The sequence below is a fragment of the Pteronotus mesoamericanus genome, unplaced genomic scaffold (assembly GCF_021234165.1).
Source record: "Pteronotus mesoamericanus isolate MK-2021 breed Mesoamerican mustached bat unplaced genomic scaffold, CSHL_Meso_final scaffold_1186, whole genome shotgun sequence".
NCBI classification, from domain to species: domain Eukaryota; kingdom Metazoa; phylum Chordata; class Mammalia; order Chiroptera; family Mormoopidae; genus Pteronotus; species Pteronotus mesoamericanus.
The window spans coordinates 6,900,497-6,927,849 of record NW_026555302.1 but is presented as its reverse complement, the minus strand read 5'-3'; the positions used below and the strand labels follow the sequence as shown (position 1 = coordinate 6,927,849).

General features: G+C 53.6%; 1 protein-coding gene across 1 annotated transcript in view; it reads left to right on the top strand.

Annotated features, from left to right (window-relative positions):
• The first annotated feature begins 11,919 nt into the window (after positions 1 to 11,919).
• Positions 11,920 to 27,353, top strand: part of LHX4 (LIM homeobox 4) — a 40,033-nt gene continuing 24,599 nt past the window's right edge. Inside the window, exon 1 of the mRNA XM_054587545.1 lies at positions 11,920 to 11,995. Coding sequence (XP_054443520.1) covers positions 11,920 to 11,995 — 76 coding nt within the window. The remainder of the gene's footprint in view (positions 11,996 to 27,353) is intronic.

The window sequence follows — 27,353 nt, the reverse complement described above, 5'->3', positions numbered from 1 at the left end:
CCGAAGGAACGGGGCCAGGACTTCAGAACAGCACTTGCTGGCGTCTAGGACACGCCTCCTAAAGTCGGGGCCCAGGGCAGGAGCCTGTGTGTAACCCTGAGAGGCAGGGCCCCGCCTTCTGCCGAGGTCTCCCGTAGGTAAGAGGCCTTTGTAGAGAGAAGCTGATGGGAATCGCCCCTCCGTGACTGGTGGTGTACCTTCTCAGAGTCACCCATGAGGTCCCCACGACGGCGTGGCTGGAGCAAGGTGGGCGTGCCCAAGCTCTGTCAACAACAGAGATGTCTGCTATGGGGATGTTCCTGCCATGGAGCCTGCTGGAACCCGAAGGAGGGACCTGTCCCTTGTTAGCAAAGGGGGTCGGTGGGGGCAGGGCGTTCTCAGGGAGCATGGGCCTTGTCAACACTAGCTGGTGTCTGAGGCCAGGAAGCCCGGACCCTGGAAGACTTGAGGAGCCCCTGGCGGGGTGGAGGAAGGGGAGGGGCAGGCCACCTGCAACACCAGCCACCTCGCTGGACTCACCAAGTTCCTTCAGATGCTAACCTGGGCGTCCTGGCTATTGGGCAGGGGCTGGGGGCTGAGCAGACACTCCGTGGAGGGCACCTCAGGTAGGAACAGTGCTCCTGAGAGAGGCCCCGGCTTCTTCCTTCAGCCACAACAAACAACAGGACTCCCTGGCATGCAGCCTGGGGACGGGAACCTCCCTGTCCCCAGCACACCATACACTTTTCTTTTTTCCTCCTTCAGCGTCTTCTCTTTCTGAATATCTGGTCTCCTGCCCTACCCGACAGAACACAATCCCTTGCTCTTCAGGCTCAGGCAAGCACGCCAGCCATGAAATGCTCTGTTTAAGCCTCGGTTTCAAGGCTAAGCTCTCCAAGGGCTGAAATCCCGTGTTGCCAGGGCACGTGGTGGGCCTGCGGAGAGCCCGTGAGAGAGGAAAGTGTCCTGCGCTAGAACACTCTTGTTGTGGCGCAGCGATGTGCTTTAGACGCCATTCCAGGTTCTCAGAACTCGTTTTATGTGGCATGTCCTTGGGTTTTTCTCCTTGTTCTGGAAAATGAGCACTGCTCTCTTCAGGATGCGTTTCAGGTGTCTAAAATGTTTTGTTAAGCCAATGAAAGACCGAATTTTTCCATGTATAATGCATACCTTTTTGCCCAAATTTTTGAAGGAAAAATAAGGATGCACATTATACAGAAGTAGTACTAATTCTGTATCTATATACATGTTTTTAATTCTTTTATTTATGCTTACGTACTAAAAGTGTAACTCTAGAAAGCAGTAACAATATCCATATGCAAAATAATACCCTGGAATGTGATCATTTGTTTTGTTTCTAAATATAAATAAATTAACAATTGAATTAAAAAATTAAAACGAAAGATTATCTTCCTGAAAGTTTGGGCCAAAAACGTGGGTGCACATTATACAAGGAGGGTGTTATGCACGGCAAAATACTGTACTTTCAGAGCTGGACACGGAAGGCGAACAAACTCTGGTTACTGGGAAAGACAGGAGGGCCGTCTCTTCAGGGTCCAGGGGAGCGTCCAGCGGCTGAGACCGGCCGGTGTACCAGGGACCCTGGGTATCCCAGGACACAGGGGATGGGTGAGTGGGACTCCCCAGGGCCTCAGATCGGGACCCTTCTGCCAAAGCCTGGACACAGTGTGCCTGTACGAACGTGCAACCGACAGCTAATAATCGCCCCCACCCGCCGTGGAGCTGCTGGTGTGAGCGTTTCAGCAGCACGAGAGCCCCCTCAGGCACCTGCCATTACTATTCTGCCCATTTTACATGTGAATCTGTTACCACCAACCATTACATTATTGTAGTTTATCGTGACATTTGACCTTCTCTAAGTGTCAGCTACTCGCATTTTTCTGTACCTACTTCCTGTTTCCAGATGGCACTGGCTCTAACCCTGCCTCTGGCCCATCTCCTCCCTTGTATTTTTGCCTTTTCACTCACTGGATCGCCTTCTCCCTTCTCCACTTACCCAGATCCCCCCTGCCTTCCAGCCAGCTGACCACCCGTGACCACTGCTCTCCCCCTAGCTGACCTCTGACCTCCCTCACCCTGGGCCAGCATTTAGCAGGGTAAATCCCTGTCTCTGTGAATGGTGGGGCTTGCATGCCCTCCTGGCCACTTCGAAAGAGCCTGGGGGTTGGGAGTGGTCTGATGGGGGTCCTCCTAGGGCAGGCTGGGAAACAGGGGTGCCCAGAGGCCACAGGCCGGGCTCCCCCAGCTGAGGGATGGGGCTCACCAGGCCGGGGGTGGAGGTGCTGGGCTGAGCTAATCACCTAAATGGACGCAGGCTGTTGAGAGACAGGCTCTATTCCCTAATAGAATTTGCCCTCAAGTGCAATTTAATTTTCTCTGAGGCGGTCTCCAGCCCCTCTCTCCCCTCCCCCAGACAGACCCTCCTTTCCCCAGCTTCCAAGGGGGAGCAGAGAGCCTTCTCTCAGAGGAAAGAGGACAGGGGCCTCCGGTGGTCTGCGTCCCTGTCCTCTTCCTTTCGAACAGCCCCCGGCTGCCGCTGTGCCCCCGGCCCAGCTCCCACCCTAGACGGGACAGGCACTCTGTGACTCTCCTTTAGAGCCACCCGCTCTCAGGCACAACTGCCTCCCAGCCTCCGCATCCTCACCATGAAGGCCGATTCTTCCCCTGACCTCTGGTAAGTTCACTTGGTCGAGAATTCTCTTTGTCCTGCTTAGTGTCTGCAGCTTGGACGGGGAATAGTCAGGAGCAGAGAGGGGGGCGTGGAAGTGGGGGGGTATGGGCCCACGTGTACACACACTGGGGCCCTGGTGGAGCTGCAGAAACCAGCTCAGGGCCGGTGGTTTGGGGCAGAGCCCAGCTCCTAGCTCCTGAGGCCCCCAGGCAGCCTCCTGGCTCCCCAGAGCCTCTGCTGGAACAGAAGCTCTACCACCAGCGCTGCCCTCCCAGACCCCGGCCTGTGGTGCCCTGAAATCTGGCGCTGGTCATTGGGAATGTGAAGACCCAGGCATCTGGGTTCTGGGTTGTCCCTCCTTCCTCCCTGCCAATTTCCAAGTGGAAGAAGGGGAGCATCTTCAGAAACTCCTTTCCATTTTGTTCTCTGAGCCCCCCTCCGGCTGCGTGTGGGGCTCAGGGTCAGTGCAGGTTCATGCTTGGTCTGTACCTGCGGCCATGAGCTCCCCCCACCTCCTGCCCGCCCCCAGCAAGAACAGGGTGCAGACCACAAAGAGAACCCTGGGGGAGGGGAGCAGAGGAGAGGGGTGGCACCCCTGGGGTTCGCCGAGGGGACATTCAGAGAAAGCAGGAACCCTGCGGCGCACAGAGTGGTCCCTGGCCTTCACACAGTCCCCTGACTGTCCTCTTTATCTGGTCACCCCTGGGAAGGGAGGGAGGGAGCACCAGAATTCCTTTCTCTTGGCCATCAAAGCCTTGAAAAGAGCAGAGGGCGGGGCTGAGTGTGAGGGAGGATGGATGGGTAGCAGGTCAGGGTCAACTGCAAGAGGGAGAGATATTCGTTCTTCAGGCATAGCCACCTGCTCTGTGTCTGGCACTGTCTTGTGCAGCTGAGGTCTTTTCATCAGCATGGGGGGTCCATCCCTCATGGGGCCACATTTGGGAGCCTCCTCCCCCTCATTCACTGAGCAAATGCTTATTAGTCACTTACATGGTGCCAGAAACTGTGCCGGATGCTAGAAAGAGAAGGGACGGCTGTCTGTGTGCGCGTGTGCGCACTCAGGAGCACACGAGTCAGTGCGCCCCGGAACAGCGCTGTCCGGTAGAAGCATCAGGCCAGCCACTCGCAGAATTTAAAATTTTCCGGTAACTGTGCTAACAGAAGAAAGACATGAAAATAATAATGGATTGTATTTAACCTAATATATCCAAAATATTATCACTCCAACATGTGATAGAAGTTTGAAAAATCTTAATGAGATATTTTACACTCTTTCCTTTGTACCAAATCTTCAAAATCTAATGTGTGATTTGTGTTTCTAGCACATCTCATTTCTAATCGGCCACATTTCGGTCCCCAGTAGCCACCTGTGACTAGCGGCCACTGTATCAGACAGCGAAGGCCATAGGCCGAGAGCATCCCTGCACGCAGGGTGGCCCACAGGCCAGCAGCATGGGTGTCGTCTGGCAACTTGTTGGCAAGGCCGACTCTTAGGCCCCGACCTGCTGGGCTGCATCTGTGTTTTCACCACGCGGCCAGGTGCAGAGTAAGTCTGAGCGGTGCTGTGTGCAGGGCCAGGGAACCGAATGAGCTGTCACAGGTGTTTGCCTGAGGAGTGTTCCTAGTGGACTGCACACGGCCCGTTCTCAGGAGAGTGACCTGAGTGTCATCCACATAAACAGGAGAACAGAGGCTCGGAGAGCTTCTTCCTTGACCTTCATAAGTGGCCATAGGCATAGTGTCCTGGCGCCTTCTCTGTGGGCCAGCGTTTTCAAGCAGAAACTTTGCTGACCATGGGCGAGTGCCTCACAGTGAGCCAAGGCTGTGACTCAGTGTGAAAGGTGCTGAGTTCCTTGTCCTTGTCCACAGAAGACAGTTGACATGTAGGGGACTTCCCTGTGCCTGGCCCTGCGCTCACAGCCATAGGCCTCCTGTGGCAATGCTCCCGGCAGGTACCATCCCTCTTTCTGTTCCACAAACCTGTACACGGAGGCTCACCCTGGGCCACATGCTAGCCGGACCCTGAAGCCCATCTGGTCCCGGAGTTGGGAGTGTGGCCCTGCTTCGCCGCTTTTCATCACCAGAACCTCCTGGGCAGGCCTTCCTCCCGTCACTTCTGCCCCATCTAGCACATCTGCATCTTTTGCCTGTAAGTCAATTCCTGAGAGGAAGCTACTGAGTTAAGCTCCTGCAGTAAAAAAAATCTTTTGCCAAAGGATGATGGTTTTTTTTTTGTTTTTGTTTTTAAATAGATTAGCCTTGACACCTGCAGCTGTTCCTATATGGAGCCAGACTGGGCTTCCGACCCCCTCCCTCTCCACACTCGTAGCCTCCTCCTTAGGGGCTCTGCGACTGAGGTCCCTCCTCCTGCCTTGTTTCCTCATCTGCAGCGTGGTCGTCAAATGCCTCGCTCTGCCTCCCTCGGGAGGCGCCGGTGAGCCAAGGTGCATGGAGGCCCTTAAGGAACTGCAAAGCGCTAGGAAAAGGCAGGTTCCCAAGATCCTTCTGGGACAGGGGATGCTCTGCACCCTGGAACCTGAGGAGAGAAGGTGGGGAAGGCAGAAAGGGTGGCGGCTGGGCTGCCTCTGGCGTCCACCTTCTTTTGTTAAGTAAACTTGCACGTTAGGTCGGCTTTAAAAACAAAACCAAAGAGCATGATTGCAGGCTGGTGGGCAGATCTGCGTCTGAAGAGAGGACAGAATTGAGTATCACGGTGTGAGGTGGAGGCTGTTTGGGAAGCAGGCAGAAGGAACGAAGTCATCTCAGCGCTGTGGGTAATGGTTGCTAACAAGTGCCAGAGTGGCATTTGAGCGTTTGGTGTGGGGTTTAGACATATTTTCTCTAGTGCAACAAGCATCCCATCATGGAGGGGGCTTTATCCCCATTTTACAGACGAGAAAGATGAAGTTGGCAAGATCAAGGAGCTTGCCCTAGGTGTCAGGGTTTGAGCCCTGGGGGGCTGACTCAGCGCCAGAAGGTTCTTTCAGGGAAACCCTCTCCCCGCCCTACCCCAAGGATCGTGGGCTTCCCTTTTTCTCAATGAACATAGTTAGGAGTAAAGGGCTCCCAAGTTCTAGTCTTTGCTTGAGAACTGCCAAGAGGTTCTTGTCTCTGGTTTCTTCCATAAAAACAAAATAAGAAAAAGGAAAACAGGCAAAATATTACAGTAGGAGGTGATAATGATTCCAACCAACATTTCTAGGGGAAATCTTTCTAGGTTCTTCTGTGACCATCTATGAGGAGAGGACATACTATTTTTACCCCATTTGGCCAGTGAGAAGGCAAAGCAAAGAAGCTACCAAGGGTTACCCCAGTTAGGATATATCCAAGTTGAGAGTTGAATGCAAGTACTCTGAGCCCAGGACCCAAATGTTCGGTAAACCCTTCTCCGACTCCCTTGGGCGCAAGGAAGGCAGGTGCGCCTGGGGAGTTTTGCTGACACCGCGTCATGGGAGCGCTGGGAGTCCCCGAGCGCAGCAAGCTGTGGACGGTCTGTCCTTGGCACTCCACATCCTTGTCTTCAAGGGCCTAGTGAGGAGCTGGCATACACTAGGTGGTCAATAAATGCATGAATTAAGGAATGATCGAAGATATTTTAGATTTTGAATGGGAAATAAAGAGAATAAACCCTGAGATTAGAACAAGACCAAACTCCCCAATTCACTCTCCCGCTCCCATGCACCCAGGCCGTGGGGCATGGCGGCTGCGCAGATGGACCCAGAGGACCTGGCCCTGCCCGGTGATATACTCTGCGCCGACCCAGCACCCGGCCATGCCCAGGGCCTTCAGATAAGAGTTGTTTGATGGTGCTGGTGGTTCTGGCAAAGATGGAGCCAGACTACCTGTGACCATATCCCGCTGCTTACCACCTGTGCAACCTTGGGCACATCACTGGACCGCTCTGTACCTCAGTTTCCTCATCTGTAAAATGGGGGAGAGTAACAGTACCTGCCTCGCAGGCGTGGGGAGGATTAAATGCGTTGATGCATCTGGAGCCCTTAGAGCAGTGCTGGTCATGTGTGCCTGCTCTTGTCACTTTCCCTCTTCCCTGAGGATCCTGGTGCCTTTCTATGATTCGGTTTCTCAGCCACCTCCTGGCTCAGAATCTTATCTTGAGAGTTAGATGCCCATGTACAGGGCCATCTCTTTTCCATGTCCCTTAAATCCCGGTGTCAAGGACACAGGGCAGGTTTAAGACGAGCAGCAACTGCCTTCTGATCGGCATCATAGGGGGGAGAGACCCCTGCAAGGTTCTGGGAAGAGAAGGAGACAAATGACAAAGTGGTGGGCCCACGGAAGGGACCTGTGACAAATGACTGGAAGGACTGGGTGGGCAGATGGAGAGGAGCAAAGGCCCTGTCCTTTTATTGGAGAACTCCTTGTGGCTCCCTGAACAAGACAGTGGCTCCCCAGGGGCTGGGCTGAGGGTTGGTCTCCCTGGCTCTCTCTGCTGGGATGAGTAATATGGACCGGGGCAGAGGGTCTATATCAATCTAACCCAGCAGAAAAATGAATGAAAATTGAATTCCCCAAGGAGAACCGGGGAGCTGTTATCCAGACAGAGATAAATCAAAGGATGCCACAGAGACGGGAGAGCAGGTTCCCAACAGCAGGAGAATAATTAAGGAAACAGCTTCAAAATGCAAATGATAAAAGAGGGTTCGGGAGGCATGGAGACAAGGAGGAGATGATTGGCGATAGGGTGACGGGAGCAGGGGTGGGAGCCCCCCCCACCCCCCATGGGTGGGGGGAGGCTGGGGCTCAGGATGGCAGGGTCTGAGGGGGGACTCGCCCTCGGCGACGCTCCTAAAATCTAAGGGCTGGAAGACTCACGGGTCTGCTGGGTGGCGTGGAAAGAGCACCAGATTGGGAGTCAAAGGCTGGATTTCATTTCCAGTTGGCTCTGCAACTTATTAGCAGTGTGACCTTAGGCAAACCACTTAACCTTTCTACTTCCTGATAATCATACCCAGACATGATTATGAAGATCAAATGAGCTCAAATATATGGAAGAACTTTGAAAAATGTAAAGTGCTAGACCAATGCAAGCTACAATCATTTTTCTAAGTTGAGTTTCTGGGGAGTCTTCCCTCAGAATTGGGCCCACTGACTTGCTGGGTTTGGCTCCCAGACAGGTCTGGAAAGTCCTGGGTCCTCGTACTGACCTACTGACTGACTGTCCTGACTGAGCTGAAACCGGGGGCCATCCCCTCGTGCCCACCCTCCAGGCAGGCCCTAGCCACCAGGCACAGGTCTGAGGTCAGTGTGAGGGCTGCAGCTCCTTGAGGACTGAAGGTCACCTGTCAGCCCCGGGTGGCCTTCTATGAGAAAAGCCCCAACTGAGTCAGCTCAGAGGTTTCACTCCAAACCAACCTGCCCGAGGGTCTGATGTGGGATTACCTGGGGGATTCAGCCGTTCCCCACTGTCTGGGGATGGAGACGAGCTTAGCCCCCTCGGCCTCAGTTTCATCATCCATCGAGTAGGTATAAACAATACCACTTACTGAGTTGTTGCGAGGAACAGACAGAATCATGCAGGTGGAAGCACTTACCTGGGGGCCTGGCACACTTTAAACTTTCAGTAACTGTTGGTGGCCTTCATTACCAAGTAGACTATTGTTATTATTATTACTATCAGTAGGCACTAAAAGTCTATTTAAGGAAGGTTTTTATCGGGGTTTCATCGTTCGACAGGAAAGGGAGGCCCCACGAGGGAAGCGAAATGCCTTGGCAGGTGCAGATGTTCGTGGAAGACCTTGGGAAGGGGACCCAGCTCATGTGGGGGGCGGTGCAGTTGCCTCTAGAAAAGTCTTGGAGTGCGGCTGAGCTGCTGGCCACAGGAGCCAGGAATGCGGGCCAAGTGGGCCTCCAGGGCGCTTCTGCTGTTGGGTAGAAGTGACAGCAACCTCCCCTGTATCCGCACTGGGCACAGGAGGGTCCCCACCTCAGTAATGCTGCCCCTCACCCAGTGACAGGCTAAGGGACATGCTAAATAAGAAGGGAGCAGGCTCCTACCAGGGGATCAGGAGCTGCCAGAGAGCCTTTCAAAAATATCATTCTAAATTAGAGCAGTCATTACCACAGGCTCTCCGTTTCACTGCATATCAACATTTTGTCTTTTAATAGGATCACTGAAAAAAATAACCGCTTTACAGAAAATCTGGAAAAGGGAAAAAAGAAAAAAAATTCCATAATACATCTCCCTAATACACTTTTTACCCTAACATACTTTGAATAGCATTTTGATATTTTTCCTTTCAGTGTTTTCCTAATGTTTTTTGAACAGTTTTTTCTGTTTTATAAAATAATGTGCTTACTGAGGAAACTGAAAAAAAGTAAAAAGAAGAAAATAAAAATATCCACTGTACAGATAACCATTTTTATATTTTATATTTTATATTTTTCCATCTGTGCTTCTCTTTTAAAAACTATCTTAGAATTCCTGCTTCATATCATTTCCCCCCTTCCTTATTAATCTCAAACACTTTTCTATATTACTACATATCTTCTGTTGTATTTTCTAATGACTACATAACATGCCATCATATTTACTCTAATTTATTTAATAATCCCCTATTGTTAGATATACAGGTTATTCCCTTTTAAAAATGTTATAAACATCCTTGAAACTACTACATCCTTATATTCTTGATTATTTTCTGTAGATAAATTTCTACATGGATTGGGTCAAATTTTTAGGCTACCAATATATTGCCAAAATGCCTTCAGAAGACATTGTTCCTTTCCGCATTCTCACAGGAAATTGTTTTCTAATTTCTGAACATCCTCACCAACACTGTGTGTTATCACTGCTAACATTTTTCCATCCTTATAATCATACAATACTGCATCCTGTTTTTTTTTAATTACTCTTCTTTCCCGTGTAGCTAGATTTCATAATTAGTTTCAATAATCGTGTAACATATTACCAAGCACATTTAATATACTTCATAAACATTTTTTATTTGGTTGGGTATGTAGGTAATTTTTCTCCAAGACATAATGGTGTAAACACATCTTCATGTATGAAACTATTTTTTTCAAACTTCATTATTTTCGTGTACGAAACACTCAGAAATGGAATTACATGAGGTAAAAGGTATGAAAATTTTATGATTTGATACATATTACCAAATTGCTTTTCACTCGGATGTGAGTTTACACGCACACCAGCAGTGTTTGTGAGACTACCAGTTTCCGAGCGACTCTACCAGTGTTGAACTCTACCACCCCCTCCCCACCCCCAGGCGGTTATTTAACAGACAAAAAGAGGTATGTGCTGTGTTGTTTTGTTTTGCTTGTCTTTAATTGCTAACAGTGGCTGGCATTTCCCCGTGTTTGTTTACTAGTTACATTTTTGAAGAAACTATTTTGGTAAACGCTGAAAATGTCACCGGGTTCTTTGCTTTTTTCTTGGGGACTGGAGTCACCTCGCAGGCAAACAGGGAAGAAATTATGCCAACCCAGTGCCAGTAGACCTAGAAGTCACTGTGACATCAGCGAAGACAAATTCTAAGTGCAGCCGGTCACACTAGCTCCCCCACCCTCGTGCTTGTCCCTCTCCAATCCTGGTGTCCCCTGTTAGGGGACAACACAGGGCGGGGGGGATAAAAAGCAGGGGACGCGCTGGAAAGCTGGAGAGGGCACAGAGCCCCCCCCTCTAGCTGGACCCACTAGGCTGGGGGGACACGTCTGTCTGCCTCTCCGGAAGGAAGCTCAGAAGGGGGTGCCACGAGGGCTGGACCCGGAGAGCCTCTAGGTCCTGCGGCGGCGGCGGAGCTGGGTTTCCCGCGCCTGCAGCCCGGCGGCGGGAAGTGCCCGATCGAGCGTCGGAGAATCTCCACGGAGACCTGCTCCAGCCGTGGGCTTCCTGTTTTATTTCCTCCACGAACTTGCGTTGAGAATTTAAGCGTCTGTGTGTGTCTGGTGACTACAATAAGCAACCCTGGCCCGGGTGTCCGCGTGCACGCTGCCGCCCTGCACGCACGAGGTCGAGAATTGTTCAAAGCGCCCGCGGTTGCAGCGGGAGATGCAGCGCGGTCTCCCGGGGGCCGAGGGCAGCACCGAGCTGCGTGGACGAGGCAGAGCGGCCTGCGAGGCCCTGCCGCCGCCCAAAGGCGCGGGGCCCCGACGGGGCGGAGAAAGAGGGGGAGCAGACTGCAGGCCACGGCGGGAGGGGGCGCGCCCCGTGGCCCCGCGCCCTGCCGCCTCGGCGCGCAGTTCCCGGCCGCCTTCCGCGGCCCGCCGCCGCCCGCTGCGTGACTCGCGCGCTCCGGGAGGAGGACCGGCTGTCCCTGGCCCAGCCTCAGCCAGACGCGGGAGAGAGAGCAAGGGCTGGGGAGCGACGGCCAGCGAAGGAATTAGCCAGCGAAGAGGAGGAAGAAGATGGGGTCATCTGATTACGGAGCGCGCTCGGTCCGGCGGAGAGGAGCCCGGGACCGAGAGCGCGCGAGGAGAAGACGACGCGGTGCAGCCCTGGCCGCCGGAGGGTCGGCCCCGCCCTTCCCCACCCTTCGGTCCGAATGGAGGGGCGGGGAGGACGCGAGCCGCGGCCGGAGCCTGAATCCCCGGAGGACCCGCGGGAACCCGCCAGCCCTCCGCGCCGGACCACCTGCTGCCGCTGTCAGGACCGCCGCAGTATTTATACCCGGAGAGCCAGCGGCCGGGCCCGAAGCCGGGGTGGGGGTGGGGGGACCGCCCGCCAGGCCCCTCCCCACCCCGCTCCGGGCGGCCCTGCCCTCCCGCACCCGCGGCCCCATGTGGGGCGCTAGGACCCTCACTCCCACCGGGGTCCGCCGCTCGCTGCCGGTGGAAGGATTGGCCGAAGGGCGGGTCTCCCTGCGGAAAGCGACGTCACGGCCGCTCCTGCAGTGTGAATGAATCAAAATGCCTGGGTGACCGCGGCCTCCCGTCGTCCGGCACGCGAAGGGTGGCGGGGGAGGGGGAGGGAGGCGGGCGGGGGAGGGAGGAGGGGAAAAAAGCCAGGGCTGCAGCAACAGCGTCTCAACCGGGATGTGCACCAACCCGGGAGAGCGAGATCAAAGGGATTTGAAACAGACTGAGGACTGGCGGGGGGAGGGGGCCAGCCAGCCTGTGGAATCCTCCTGGAGAGGCGGAGGGTCCGGCGTCCACCGTGACTTCGGCGGCCTGGTTGGGTTTTTAATTATTATTTTCAAATTCCTGAATCCAGCTTTAGCGAGAGAGCGAGAGATCTCCGTAGACTGCGACTCGCTGGCTCTCGCTCCGAGATGATGCAGAGCGCAGCCGTCTCCGCGGAGGGGGCTGTCAAGGGGCTCCCGGAGATGCTTGGTGTGCCGATGCAACGTAAGACACCCCCCTTTCTCGCTGATTTAATTTAATAACAAGACAGCCAGCAGCCTTGGCCGGTGCGGGGCGGGCCGGACGCTGCTCGAAGCGCGGACCGAAGGGGCCGGGCGGGGTGAGGGGCCGGCGGCCCGGGCGCAGAGGCGGTCACAGGGCAGGAGCGAAGGGCCTGGCTCTTGGCTTATGGGGCCGAAAGTGAAAGCCTCCCAAATCCTACTGGGGGCGAGCGGAGGGTACCCAACCTCGCTTCCTCAGCCCATGGCTTTTCTAGGACCGTTGGGGAGAGTGCTATTTGGGGACACCAGGGGAACAAGCTGCAGGGCAGGCCTAACGGCTGGGGTGTTCTTCCCAAATCATCCCCCTCTCGCCGGGGGCTACAGTCAAAGATCCCAGTACAGCTACAGCAACTTAACCCTAGCGGGCGGAAAGTTGGAGAGCGCGTCCCCCGCCCCCCGGGGCTGGCAGCACGGAAGCCCAGGCCACACGCTCTGTTCCCGTGCGCAGAGCGCGCGCGCCTGGTGCGTCCCCGGCCGCCGCTGCCCGCGGCGCCTGCCGCCTGCGCCGACCGGGCTGCCTGCCGCTGGAGAGGAAGTCCTCTCGCCGTGTTCCCTCCAGCTAGGGAATGTGAAGGAGGGAGAAGCGCGGGGCCGAAGTTGTGAACTCAGGGAACAGCCTTTGTGCATGCGAGGGCGGGCTCCCAGGACGTCTCGGACTGGGAAGAGGAGAGACCCGGGGGTGTAGGGGCTTTGCTCTCCCTCCGGCTTGCGTTCCCTTGCCCGAAATTAGCAAGGCGGCGGGATCTCCGGGCTTGTTTATCTCAGGTCTGTGTCTGTGTGAGTGTGTGCGCGCGCAGGGGTTTTCCCGGAGGAAATCTGTCTCTGTCCCCCACTCCCGAGGAAGCTGGAACGCGAGTGCTGCTCCGCAGGCTGGCGGGCTCTTCGGGACTCCCGTGGGCTCCGTGGATAGACGAAGGGTTCTTTCACTCTGCTCGCCAAGGGGCTGTGCTTCCTCCGCCCGCGACTTCTTTAGTAGAGCAGTAGCTGCGCCCTGTAGGTTTATTTTCAGTAACGACGGGCTCGTCCAAGAACGCTGCCTACCTATGAACTGGGGAGCACCAGCGCGCCCTCCTGCGCCTCGGGTCTCCATGGCAGGGTGTCCCGGCCAAACCTCAAAGGGCAGGCTGGGCGTGTTCCGGGGCTTCCCGGGAAGTTTCTGAGAAGGGACTCGAAGAGCTTAGCTTCACTCAAACCTGTTTAGGTTGTTTTTTCACTCCATCCTACAGCCATCCTTTGTGCCTAATTCTGTGAACTGTTGACACACAGTTCCACGTCTGCGCGGTGCCTTGGGGAGTTTGCTGACTAAGGTGTGTCTGTAGAAAGCCTTGGGGATTCATTGCCTCACGTGCTGCCCCCACCCGACCACAGGCAGGGAGGGGGTGGGTTTTCGGCCCCAGGCAAACACAAACCCTAGCAAAGGCGCTGCAAGTCTCTAAGCTGATGGCAAGTCCTTAAAGCTCTGCGCAAGTCAGGGGAGTGTGTACTTGTGACCCGCGTCCTCGTTACCCAGCAGTCTTTGTGCTTTAATAGTTCTGGTCCGTCCCTGGACTGTTGTTAGAAGGAGGGGTGGGCTACGCTCTGACAGCCTTTCTCAGATGGGATTCGGATGCCTCTCTCAGGTGGTCTCTTTGTGATTCTCTTACTCAGAGACAACTTTGATGTCCACACCAGGAACTTGATTTCCTAAAATGCCCAGGACTCGCCTTCAAAGCTGCAGTTGGCCAAGGCTGCGAGTCTGGGCTGGAACTGTGGACAACTTCGTGACTTAGACAAGGGGACTCCTCCCTGGGGTGGGGGGCGGGCGGGGGCAATGGACAGCCAGGAGGGGGTGGTCTGTAACTCCTTTTGTCTTGCCCAGGGGCCGGGTCCTGGGCTGGCCCAGGAGACTCTGGGATGCAGCTCTTTATGTATTTTTTCTTTTAGGATGTGTGTGGCTCCTACCCTACCCCACTGCAGCGAATCCTGCTGCTGCTGCCCATGAAGCTAGTGGTGCTGGGAGCTGGGCATAGGTGCAGTGGGGTCCCCGACGCACAGACACAACAGTTCTCTTTCCTGGGACCGGAGGCCATGGCCTAAGGACTCCATGTGGGAGTGGAGTGAGGGACAGTTATTGAACCTCAGGGAGGAAGGGTAATCACAGGCCTGGGGCGGGAGGTGGAGACCAGAGAAAGGCTCTTTAATAGGGGTCCCTCCAACCCACCCACTGGAAGGTTTGGGCTGCTCCCCCCCTCCATATTCTTGTTCTGCTCCTTCACCCTGAGCCACCATACTTGGAGCACTTGGGGGCGCAGGCTTAGGGATCCCCAACCGCAGTGCATCTGATGCGCAGGGCTCTGGAATATTCTTTTGCATTTGGGGGATGAGTGAGGTACATGCACTTAGAGAAACATTGCCAAGTAATGCAATATTTCTCTTTCTCTCAGCGGTTCTCTTCCTTACACTGTGTCTCCCGTCTCCCACCGCCGCTGGCTCCGGGGAGGATCGCGGTCGTCGCGGTCGTCGCCCTGCTTCCCAGAGCAGAGGTGGTGGGGCCCCTCTGGGCCTCGCGCTCCGCTGCCACAGCCCGGGGCGGGCCCATTAGGCCCGCTGGTCCCGGGACAAGCTCGGGGGTCGTCATCAGTTGGAGGCAGGGGTGGACTGGGGCAAGAAGCTCAGGAAGAATAGGGCGGGAGGCGGCTGGGAATCACCCCAGAGCCCCTGGGGTGGAGAAGTAGAGCCCCCAGCCCCTTGAATACCTTGCGGACGGACCGCTGGGCGCCGCTCCCGCCTCAGGCCAGGGTCTCCTAAGCAACTCAGAAGCCCGGCTCCTTGCTCTGGGCGGCAGGAGGCGGCACCATTGGGTCACGGCCAGTAAGAGCCCAGGGCCCTTTTGAAAGGCTTCAGTGTTGTTTTTCCGGGCCGGGCCAGGTGGGTAGGTTCGGAAAGAGACCTAGTCATAAGATATGGGTCCTGGCTACTTGGACTACGATTTGGAGTCACGGGTCTTCTGGTTCCAGGCGCACCCTGCCTCTATCCTGTCCCCTCTGCCCCCCTCCGAGCGGTAGGAGCATCATGGCCCGAGTCCTCGCCGCGCCCCTCCCGGGCAACACTGGGTGCGGTGAGCGCCGCCCGCACCTCCCGGAACCTCGCACCTCACAACTTCGGCAGCACGGCCTCCGCCCGCACTGCGCCCCCGCCCCCGGCCTGCGTCCTGTCGGCCCCTCTAGCCGGCCAGGAGGACTCGGAGCGTGCGGGGCAGGTATGGGGGTGCGCGTTTCGTCCCCCCTTGCCCAGGTAGTCACCAAGAAAAAGGACAACGGACACCTGCGGCCCTGGATTGCCGGCCGGAGAGCGGGTCAACCCGGGCGGGAGGAAGACGCCACCTGCCCGGTAGAGGCTGCGTTGGTAAATGGGGAGCAGGCCCGGGGCTCCTCCTGTCCCTTTCTCATCTCCTCAGACATCTACTGCTTGCAGCTCTCATGATCCCCGAAGCTATAAGAAAAGGGCATATGATTTTGCCTGCGGTGGAACCTGGGAGAAGGACCTCTCTGGGACGCACCACTTCCCGTTCCTCTCCTCCTGGGGCTCCTGCCCGCGGTAAATCTCCCGGCACCGCCCCCGCCCCCAACGTAGTCACCCTCTTGCAGGCCAAGTCGAAAGGGGCAGAACGGACTCCTTTCCAGGGCTCCAAACTCCGGAGCAGCGGCGCGCTCTTCTTCCTGCCTTTTCGGGGTCGAGGGGGGAGGTCGGGGGGGTGGCACAAAAAACAGCACTTAGATATTATATCAGATTCCAATACAGACATTCAAACAGCTGCCCCCGACGCCGCAGACCTCCTTCCCCGCGTCACAGAAACACTTTCAGTTGCGAGCCAGCATTTAAAGGTCAGGTTGGGTGTCCCCGCCGGCAGATCCGGGCGTAGCGGGTTACGGGTTCGGATTCTCTCACTGCGAGGGCAGCGTCCCAGCCTCGGGCTAGAGCTGCGCACCATCCAGAGGGAATTTGGAGAAACCAGGGTGACCGCGGCAGCGGGTCGCTTGAGGTGGGGGTGGCCGAGGGTGCCCCAGGGGTTAGGGAGCTCCCGCCTCCTGCGCTCCCCTGCTTCCGTGAGAAAGGGCAGGGAGGGCAGAGGGAAGCGGCGTCAACGCTTTATCCCTGACCGAGAGACTGCAGGTGGGGTGGGTGAGGGGCCAGGTCGCACCGAACGGTCATTAGTGACCAGGGAAGACAGGAAGTCGGGGATGAGAAGAGAAGGCAAAACCCACTCCCTTGGTTGGTCCGGGCTCGCGGAAAACCAGAGCCTGGCGAGGCTGAGCGGGTGCGGCGTCTTCGGGTTTGGGAGCGCGCCCTGCATGACCTCGCTGCGACCGGGGCAGAAGTCCTCTGCCCGGCGGACAGGAGCGGGCCTGGGTGGCCGGAGACTGGTGCTGATTCCTTCTGCAAGCGTTCGCTGCGCACCTGCGCGCCGCGCCAGCCCCGAGCGCGCTCGCCTCCAGTGCCCTGGGTTTTGGGGGGCTCTCCAGGGAAGGCGGGGGCAGACAGGGTGCCCCTCGGAGGCAGCCGGCTTTGCGGGCACCGTGTCCCTCCGTCCGGAGAAGACAAGGGATCGCGGCTGCGGAGACGGGAAGAGAGGGACGGCAGCGGCGGACACGGCGCCGCTTTCGTCCTCCCTGCGCCTTGTCCCTTTCCCTCCATCCACCTGACCGGTTCCTTTTCCTGTCCTATTCTCTCTGGTGGTCCCGAGCGGGTTGGGATTGGCCAGGCCTGGGACGCCTGTCCTGACGCTTTGCAAGGGTGGCGGAGACTTTTTTCCGCGGGGAAAGGTGCGGCGGGCGGGAGCGCGGACAGTGCGCCCCGCGAGGGGAGACCGGGCGGAAACCGCTTCCTCTCCTTGCCCAGTTTGCATCAAGCGTTTGGGAAGACAGAGGAGAAACCCAGCGCCAGCGGCACCAGTCTCTCGGCGACTTTTTAACCCTTGTCGGGAGCAGCTCCTCCTGAGCAGAGCCTGAAGGTGGCCAGCGGGTAAGCGGCCCCGTGCGCCCCGTGCGTGTTCAAGCCCCAGCTTCCCCATCCCGCGCTCAGCGGGCCTCGAAGGGCGCTGGCAGGCTCCGGAGAGGCGAGGTCTCGGCCCGGGCAGCCGATGATGTAAATGAAGTCGACCTGGAGAGAGAGTCGGTGACGCGGTGCACCGGGGAAGGCGAAGTGGCGCGGGCCGAATTCGGGTCGCACCCGAGGTCCCCTGAGGAAGTCGCGGCTGGCCTGGGACCCAGCGCCGGCTCCACGCCGGGGCGGAGGTTGGCTCCGTCCAGGATGGGATCTTATTACTATTACTATTTATTGTTGTTATTGTTGTTGTTATTTAATAGGCAGGGCGAATGCCTTTTAAAAGGATCTACAGGGTGAAACTAATCAGGAAAGAGAGGAATTACTAGCAAAGCCGGGGCAGGATAAAGCCGACTGCGGCAGGAAATTAGAGGAGGGGGAACCAGAGCGAGGTGTCCTGCTTCCAGACACGCCAAAAACAAAGCGGGGTTAAGGCAGGAATGCTCGCTGAATGCCCTGGGGATTAGAGCAACGCGAGTCCTCAAGGCGTCTTGGAGGCCGCCTGCGACTGCAAATTCCTGCGGGAATTTTTGTCAAACCCGAGCCCTCCTAGGGGTGAGATGGGGGTGGCGGGAGGAGGGGAACCGGCCCTTTCTTCCCATGGAGTAGACAAAACACGGCCCGCAGGGGCGTCTTGTACATTGAACAGTGACCTGATGACCCTGCTGACCAGGTGTGGACAGCCCCCAAGTCCTAAATACGTCTATTGCCCTGACTCCCACTGGCCTCGGGTTTTCGTGCCCTTTCACTCCGCGCTACGGTCAGCTGGGGACCACTTAGCCCGAGTCAGCAGGCAGGACCCAGGGAGACGCCGTGCGGGGGAGGCGACAGTTGCGGGTCGCACCTGCAGTCGGCCAGGGTTGGAAAATTAGTTAACAGGGGCTGACCTCTCTTTCTGTCACATTGTTCAGAAAGCTCTTTTGAGCTTCTTGTCTTAGTAAGGAATGGTGGCTATCTGGTGGGTTTCTCTCACCAGGAAATTAGTCTCCTCCTCCAAATTGAAGACTGGTGGGCCGGGGAGGGCTGGTGGAGTTGGATGGAGGACCTGTGTCGTTTCTTTCAATGAGGGAAATGTACCAGGGTTAGAGCTGAGGAACTTTGGAATGCACAGGGGCTTGAACTACTTCAGCTGATGGGAGGGAGGGGGAGGGGGAGGGGAAGGGGAGGGAGGGGGAGGGGGAGGGAGGGGGAGTTCCCCGCTTTGGGAACCCCCATGCTGGAGACTGACTGAAGCAGTCAGTCAGGCTGCTTGTTGTAGTTTATTATATAGACTGCGGGTCTGGGAGCAGGTTGGAGAGTGGGGTTTTTGTGAAGGTTTTCTGCCTTTTCTCTGGAGTGTGAACACAGATGTGAGCAAAACAGGGTCTCCTGCTTTTAGTAAAATTCCATTGTGCCTTGAATGTCTTCCTTTCCTCTCTTTCTCCCTCCCTCCCTCCCTCTGTAAAATCTTTGCCGGGAGCAGCGTGGGTTTGTGCCTGAATTCACAGCAAAGGGGTTTCATTGGGAGTCTAGCACCCGCCAGGCTGTGGGGCGATGAGGTCCCGCTCTTACCTTCTTTCTAGGAGGCTGGAGAGGGGGCAGTGTCTGGGTTTAGGACAGAAGATACCGTGAGGCTGAGCTATTGTTTGTGAGAGGAGGAAATCAGCTTAAAATTTTTTATAGGCGCCCTGGTTAAAATGGAGCACAAATCAAGCATTTTGAGGCACTGCTGTTGGGGGTAGGTGGACAAGTTGGATTTAATTGGCAAAATTGAAATTGATTCGCCCTTGGAAAATATACTTGGGGTGAACTGCGTTGCTCGTGGCAGGCTGCGAAGTCATCTTGGGAGGCCAGTCCGAACTCCTGTTGTTATTTTGGTAGATTTTCTTGTCAGCTCTCCCCACCCCCTTCGCTCTGTCAGCCTGGGTGTAGCCACAGATGTTTTACTGCCGTATCTCACCCCTAAATGTCTTTAAAGTATAATTTGCTTTAATTATAATGTTAGAGGGTGAAGGGATTCGTTCTGGAAATAGCTTAATAGAGACAAAACTTGCAGCCAAATTAATTGAAAGTTTCTTCCTATGAGGGGGAGGTTGCCAAACATATGGAATATTGCTACAGAATGAGATATCAGAAAAATTCACTGTGGGCACATAGCAATGATTAAAGGTGTTAATGGAGTGGAAGTAGAGATGTGTCTAGAACATTTCCATAGATTGTCGTGGATTTATTTGATGTGATTTTCTGTTTTATTTGCAATTACTGGGAATACTCAATATCCTACTGAAGATCCCAAATTTTTGTCAATATATAACCTAAAAGAAATCCTATACTTGCAAATCCATATTTACAACACATATTTTACTTACTGCAAGACCCCTATTAAAATGTTATCCACACTTATCCTTAAAATGGTAACATTGAGATTGTCCCCAGGATACTTTTGAATTTGATCTTTTACTGAAGAGGTTACTATTTTTGAATTGTCTAAGCAGAAAAAGAACAAAGGAGAGTTTCTGAGGGACCCCAAACCTCCCGATGAAACCACCAGGAACCTTGTGGGGGAGGGTGCGGGAGAAGCCGAGGCCCAGACAGTGTTGGGGTGATCATTTCCGATAAGAGAAGGATTTTCTGACTTTTTTTTTTTCTGGTTGTTAATCATTTGTGAAGACAAATAGAAATCACTGGACATGAAATAAACTGTGTGTATATTAGTGTATTTTTAAAGTATGTAAGTGAATATAATTATAATGGCAAATACGACCACCTCAAATGTAATGCCATTTTTAGATTAGACTCCCCCGGTGTTTCTGTGGGAGGCCCAGATCTCTGTTAATTCTGTTGTCGCCGTTGCAAAAATACCACGATGTTCAATGAACCTTTTGGCTTTTAGTTTTAAAGAATTAATGTTGGAATTTTGTGCTTCACCTGTGATGTTTATGAGATTATGCTTACTAGATTATGAAGATCCCTTAAAAGGAAATTTATAAAACATTTATTCTCTTCAAGATACATTGGTTTAGAATAAGGAAATAAATAAAAAGGAAGCTATAAATTGTTCCATAAAAATGAATTGCATTTAGTAGGGAAATGGCAAATATAGAGCCAGGAGGGAAAAAAACAGACACATCGAGTCATGATTTGCCACGTAAAACGGCGTCCTCTGTCCCAGATTTACCCTGCAGGGGGGCTGCTCAGATGAATTAGTCCTCAGTTCCTCTGGCACAATGACCAGGTGATTCTGAAGGGATGTTGTGACCAGACCATAGGGTTTTATTGTCCATGTTAACTTTGAATTGGAGAGTTTTATTTTTGAACTATGTATCTGGTAGTAGAACTTTCAATGAATTGAATTTTAATTTAGCTATTCTTCTGTTACAATTCTTTGAAGGGGACATTCCAGAACGTAGGTGGAGTTTAGGCATCATGGTGCCATACCTCGTGCGTCCTGTGGCCTTAGGTGGATGATATACCTTAAAACTGAGGCATCCCCAGACTAAATCAGTTAGCCCCCACTGGGAGTATTTTCCCAGCCTGCCTTTTAAAAATCATCTTTTTTTTTAGTGCATGGGGAACTTTAGGTAAGGGAGCAGCAATGTTTGCCATTGTCTGGTGTTTTCTCTTGTAAAGCAATTTTTTTTTAATCTATTGATTTTTAGAGAGAGAGAGAGAGGAAGGGAGAGAGAAGGTGAAACATCTCTTTGTTGTTGCATTTGTTTATGCATTCATCGGTCGCTTCTTGCACGTGCCCTGACCAGGGAATCAAGCCAGCAAGCTTGGTGTATCGGATGATGCTCAAACCCACTGAGCTACCCAGCCAGGGCCTGTTTTCTCTTATAACAGGGGAAGGAAGGAGCAGAGAACACCAAGAAAAACATTTGCGTAATATTTTAATTGCATGTGTGTTTCCTTAAAGCCCCATTTGGCTTCGCCTTTCAATTTGTAGTCAGTAAAGAAACTTAACAAATAAATGAAATTGTGTATTTTAGGAACATTGGCCAAATGTTATTTAAGACAGAACTCAAAAAACAACTCTCTCCTGGAGTAGAGTCACCAGCAAAAGGATTTGGGGCAAAAGCCACCAGGTAGAGGTGACTTTGGTGAGCCCTGCTGGAAGCCTTGGTCTTCCCTCAGCCCCACAATCTGTCCCATAGAAAGAGCAGGTTCATCCTCAGGCTGGCGCCCAGCTGTGTGCCCTAATGGAAGCCCTTTTAAATGTAGAGCCTGACTTTTCTCGGGGTCTCTGGGAAGAGTAAATGAGCTTGCAGATTTTCAAGTACTGGACCAAGCTCTGACTGCTGGCATTCTAGACACAGAGTCACGGCTCCCATTCTGCAGAGGGAGTGCTCCTGGGTGTCCAGAGAGGGTGGCCAAGCTGACACGGGCGTATTGTGAGCTCTGTGAACAGGGAGACCTGGAATCACCTTCCATGGACCCCTGTCCTTAGAGAAGCAGGAAAACTTTTGCATGTCCTGGCATTAGGCTGTCAAATGAAATTGTTGTCAAACAAATAAACAAACAAACAACTCTGTTTGTCTAAAGACAGTTTAAAAAGCCGTGCCCTGCAGCATTCCAAAGTGGCTGATGGAAGTCTACATTTTACAAAATATTAATCTGATCTCACAGTATGGTTAAGTGAACATTATTCCTATCAGTACAAAAAAAAAACACCCCAAAAAACCAAACCACTTAGTTTTACAAATGTTAGAGTGTCCATCAGCATTACCATTCCAATGGAAATGCCTGAAATCCTGTTTCCCCAGGAAGGTACACTTTTTAAAATACATTTGAGAAGTCCTTGTCAAGTGTGTTGGTTTTAGTCTCTTTAGTGAAAAAATATTTTTTCCTCACCTTGTTGATCTTCTGTGACCAAAGAGATAGAAAACACCATTTTTCAAAGAATTAAAATCGATCAAACAAACAAACAAACCATCCCTGAAATGTCTCACGGTGGCCCCTGGTTCCTTGAGAGCAGTTTCTTGGAAGTGAAGAGACGTGACCGGGGAATAAAAACGCACAGTAATTATTATGTATCACCGGGGGTATGGGCAGTTTGGGCTGCCACAGGCCGCATCAGACCTTTTCGTCTCCTCCAGGAACCAGCTTTCTGAAACTTCAACTGCTGGAGGAATTTGGGGGTTTAACATGGAATCCATTTTCTGATGGGCCACTCTGAAAAATAGGCCCTCTGTGCGCCTACTGCAGCCTCTTGGGGGCCACGAGGGCTGGGCCTTCTCTTGTCGGTTTTATAAGCTTCCTTGATAAAGAAGTAGATCCAAGCCACAGGCAGAGGGTTTTTTGCCATTTCTTATCAAAGAAAAAATAGTCACTTTTTCACAGGGCATCTAGATGTATCCAAGAAAAAATCTGGAAGCTTCAAATGGTAATTTGAACTCAACACCTTCTTACCTGAATACATTACAGCAAAAAGTGAGGTGAGGTCAGGCAGCTGGTGGTTGGGACACCTGGTTCTCACCATTCACGGGGGTGGGGGGGTCGAGGAGGTGGGGGGACTGAGATCTGGCAAATAGGCCTTTCTTCTGTGAAGGAAAGAATCTGCCAGGTTTTTTTTCCTCCAGACACACCTGAGCCCTTGTTGCACGCTCTGCTGTTCATACTCTGGGCTTATGCTGATCTGAAGTGGGTGCACATCTTCCAGGTGCTTTAGACCTAAGGGGAGGGGAGGGAATTTTAAGTGTTTTGATGGGGGCGAGGAGGAAAAATAGTATATTGGAAAATAATGAATCATGGAATCATTCTGATACACTTTGAATACCTAAGCTCACTTCGCTGGCGAGTGGCCGTGAGAGTAGAGAGGGAGCTGAGCGCTGAGCTCAGGGGGCTCACGGGGCAGGTGTCCTGCACTTGTTATCTGACATGACCGCATGGCAACCCTGGGGGGCTGGTGGTGTTGTCTCCATTTTACAGATTAGGAAACTGAGGCTCAAAGGGGTTAAGCTCTCTGTGCGAGATCACAGCCTCAGTAGAAACAGGATCTGAACCCAGGTCTGGCAGACACGGTGATCTGAGATATATCATAAACCATTTGGCAGACCTAAAGGTCTGAAGTTCTAAACTCTACACAGAACTGAACACTTTCAAATTCCCTCAGTAGTTTTCCAAAAGAGTGAACAGAATGAGCCCACTCCCCCTCCTCCTCCTTGCTGTCTGCTCCACTCACCGCCCACCTTCCCCATGGTCCCCGGGGTTGGGCAACTCCCTTAGTCAGCAGTGGCCATGGACTTCACAGAGCTTGACTTCAGAGGAACTGGCTTTTTTCCAGAATGGCGATGCCTCAGCTTCTGCGCGAGGGCGCCTCTGTGTGCATGTGTTTGTGTGTATGTGTGAGTTGTGTAAGTCTCTGTGGTATATGTGTGTGTACCTAAGAATGTGTGTATGTATGTGTGCTAAGTGTGTGTGCCTGAGTATATGTAGATATAGGTGATGTGTGTGTGTGTCTGTGAATGTGTATGTATGGGTGTCTCGTGACTGTGTGTGTTTCTATGGTGTGTCTGTGTGGGAGCTGTGAGCATGGGGGCGTGAGGGCAGCTGCCCGTAGAGGCGCAGCGGCTCACCTGGTGAGGTTAGGCGCATGCCTCCAGCCCTGGGGCATGGCGGGACTGGGACGGCTGGTGGGTAGGACCGCCCACGGTCCGTGTGTCGTGCTGTGAGGCCCAACACACCTGCAGACTCGCTGTTGTTCCTGGGGCACCGCTGCCTTTTGTGCCTCCGCAGAGTCCGGGTGCGGAGCGTCACCACAGAGCACTTGCCTGCAGATAAGAGTAACATTTTCATTTTGAATGAAATGACTCCTCTCATCAGGAGCTGAGCTCATAGGTCAAATTCTGTTTCAGGGACTCCCGGCGTCTGCTGAAATTCCACTGTTTAAAGTGGAATTTGGTGATATTAAATACGACATGAAATAAGTTGACTTCACCAGGGGTTTACAAGTCCTCTTGTTCCTTAGAAACTCTGGCTACAACTTTATCCTGGCAGGATACCTATAGAACCTGTGACCTGTTCAGCCTCTCCAGACTGTAAAAAAATAAAAACCAATTTATTGTAAGTTTAAAAAGAAAGTCTTGTGTTGTTGCACTTTGAACATTTTCTAGTTAGCTTACACTCCACAATTAATCTAAATAATTGCATGGGCGCTGTCACCTGAACGGTGGGGCTGCACCCCCCCACGCAGGGCAGGCATGGGCCTGACCCTTGCAGATGCCGTCCACAGGCTGGCTTCTTGCAGCTGGGTGGGGGCCGTCAGCCTGCAGGGCTCCCGTTCCCAGGCCTCCCAGGGCGTTAGTGTCCGTCCCCCACACACCTGCGTGCTCTGTCCAGAGACCCACACCGGAGCCTCAGACATTCCCATCTGCCCAGTTGTTAAGGAAACCTGTCCGTTTGCCCTTGGCAATGTGCACAGAGCAACTTTGAGACTCTGTCTTTGCCTCCTTCTCTCCATAAAGTGACAGTGCAGAGCCGGGGGAGGGTGGGGGCAGGGCGATGCCTCAGGCCCCTCCAGCTCTCAGGCGGTGCTGGCTCCCCTTAACACAGGCTCGGATCAAATCCTGGCTCCCCAACGGTGGGACCTTGGGCACTTTGCCTAACCTCCCCCAGGCTCAGTTTCCTCATCTGTAAAATGGGAATGATTATACCTTCCTTACCCAGTTGTGTGGCTTTTGAGGTAATACGAGTTCAGGACCTGACGCAGTTCACAACAGGCTCTTGACGCTATTTTTATTATTGTTAGTAGTATATTATGAATCTCTGAAATAAATCATTTCTACATTATCTTTGTTTTAAAAATTCTCCCTCCCTCTCTCTCTCTAAATCTGCAGGTTTTATTTTTTAATGTAAAAACACTCTTAGTATGTCCCTTCTGTTGTTGCCACACCCGAGGGCCCCAGCCTGGCCCCAAGCCCTCTCTCTGAGGACCCCAAGTTCGGGCAGCCCTGCCGGATCCAGCGGGAAGCGCCCCCTGCGAACTGGCGGGAGGGCTCATCTGCTTTTAGTGTTGTTCCTTAACGTGCTGTCTGGGCTTGCAAACCTCTAAAACTCCCTGCCCGCCCTCCCCTGCATACATTAGCCTTAATGTATTCTCTCTTGAATACTCATCATATTAAGGCTCCCGCTAGATACCTTGCTCGAAATAAATTTTATGAGCATACATCCTCGCCCTCATCCCGTGCATTTGCGGCCGGAGGAGAAATACAGCCGCATCTTTCCTCCCAGGCAAGGCCAAACAACAATTAGGTGGGAATCAGCGGCCTCTGGCCCCCGGCCGCGCGGTGCAGGGAGGGAGCGGGCGCGCGCCCGCCAGGGCTCCCCAGCTCCCCGAGGACGGTTCTCCGTCCGGTTGTCCGTCTGGTTCTTCAAGGGTGAATTTGCCTCCGCGGGCCCGGTCGGCCCCAAGCTCCCCAGAATCCAGCCATCCGCTCTCACAAAGATGCCCCCAGCGGGCGGTGTGCCCCTGGGCGACTGCCGGGCACCGGCGGTTGGTGCCCGCAGGTTCCTGCGCCCTGCGGCCGCTTGTCTGCAAACCACTTCCCTGAGCCCGGAGGGCTTCTTGGTTAGATCCGCCCTCCCCGCCACTGCAAAATGACGCCAGAACAACCTTCCTGACATCCTCTTCCTCAAGCCCCTGGCCCAGCAGCTGCAAGGGCTCCCCACACAGACGCTGGCAGGAGAAACCCGAGCCGCCTGCCCTTTAGGACCCTCTTCACCCGGCTATCCCTCTCTTCCCCGCTCCCCGGGCTGGACTGGTCACACCTGGGGAGCTCCTGGTTACCTGTCCTTCACTCCTCAGTCTCACCTGGGTGCATCCAGACCTAACCGCGCCCAAGGCCCTCGGCTCCCCCAGAGCTCCTGGCCACCCTGGGGATGCTGGGTCCTGAAAGTCCCACAGAGGCAGAGCCGTGGCTGAATGAGCCCGTACCTGGAGGCAGCCAGGCAGCCCCGGGCCTCCACACAGTGGCTGTGTGATGTGGGTGCTCCTCCAGCCGCCCGGTGAGGTCATGACCTCCTCACAGGGCTCCTAGGAGGCTTAATGAGATCAAGCCAGTGCTCCTGGTCCATAACTTTCCTTTCCCCTCAGCCCCAGCAGCACCACATCTAACACCTGGTTAGTGCCGTTATCGCCTAATAATAGTAAGCCCTTATTGAGTACCAGCTGTATACTGGACACTTTGTTTAGTCTTCACAACAGTCCCGTGAGGTCCTAGGTCATCATTGCCTGCTACCCTACTGCTTTCTCAGGTGAGAAAACTGAGGCAGAGAGAGGCAAAGTGGTTGGTTCAAGGTGAAAGAGCAGAGCTGGGATTCATGCCTGGGCAGTCTTGCTCCAGAATCCATGGTTTTACCCTGCGTCCTCCCTACCCCTCTCCTTCCATGGAAATTCCTGTAGTCATCATGTGCTCAGCACTTTGCTGGGCACATCAGAATTCCTTGGTAAGTACTTATTGACTGAACAATTTCTTCATCATGGAGAAAGACTTTTGAGGGGGAAAAAAAATCCATTACAAACTGGGACAGGTAGCAAGTGTCCTGTCTGTGTGTAACTTCCTAAGTGTGACCCCTGGTAGTTTCCACGAGACAGTTTGGTGTGAGAACGGGGTCAAAGGGCAATATACCTGAGGGGTCTGACTTTCAGGCACATGTCCCTGGCTCGCCAGAGATGTGAGGGCAACTGGCTGGGGTTGGGATGTAACTGGGTCCGAGACTGACATGTGTGTATGGAGATAGTGATGACAATGTAGTGATTGTCCCAACAGCCTGTCTCAGTTTTAGATACAAATGGCAGTACTTGAGAAAGCTTTCTCCCTACATAGCTTTCGATGTGTTAAATTCCCCTCCCCCCAATGCATTGAGGCTAATTCTCTTATGTTAACACTTTTAAATTATGTCACAACCAATAAACATGATATCAATCAAGAAACATGTATGATTCCTGAGAGATTTGGCTCTATGACTTTGGTTGACATTTTGGAGTATGCAGGAGAAACTAGTGAAGAAGTATTTCCAGGTGAGCTTCTTACAGAAGACTTGATCAGTTATTTCTTCAGTGATTAACGCCTGTGATGTCACTCTTGCGTGCCAGGCACGGTGCTAGGAAATGAGGATACAAAGCTGAGAAAGGAACACGGGTCTTGCCCCTTGAGGTCTAGCCTTTCAAATGGGAAAGGCTGTGTAAACAAATAATGAGCAAAAGTCCTATTTGTAATAGAGGTGAGGAACACTGGCATTGC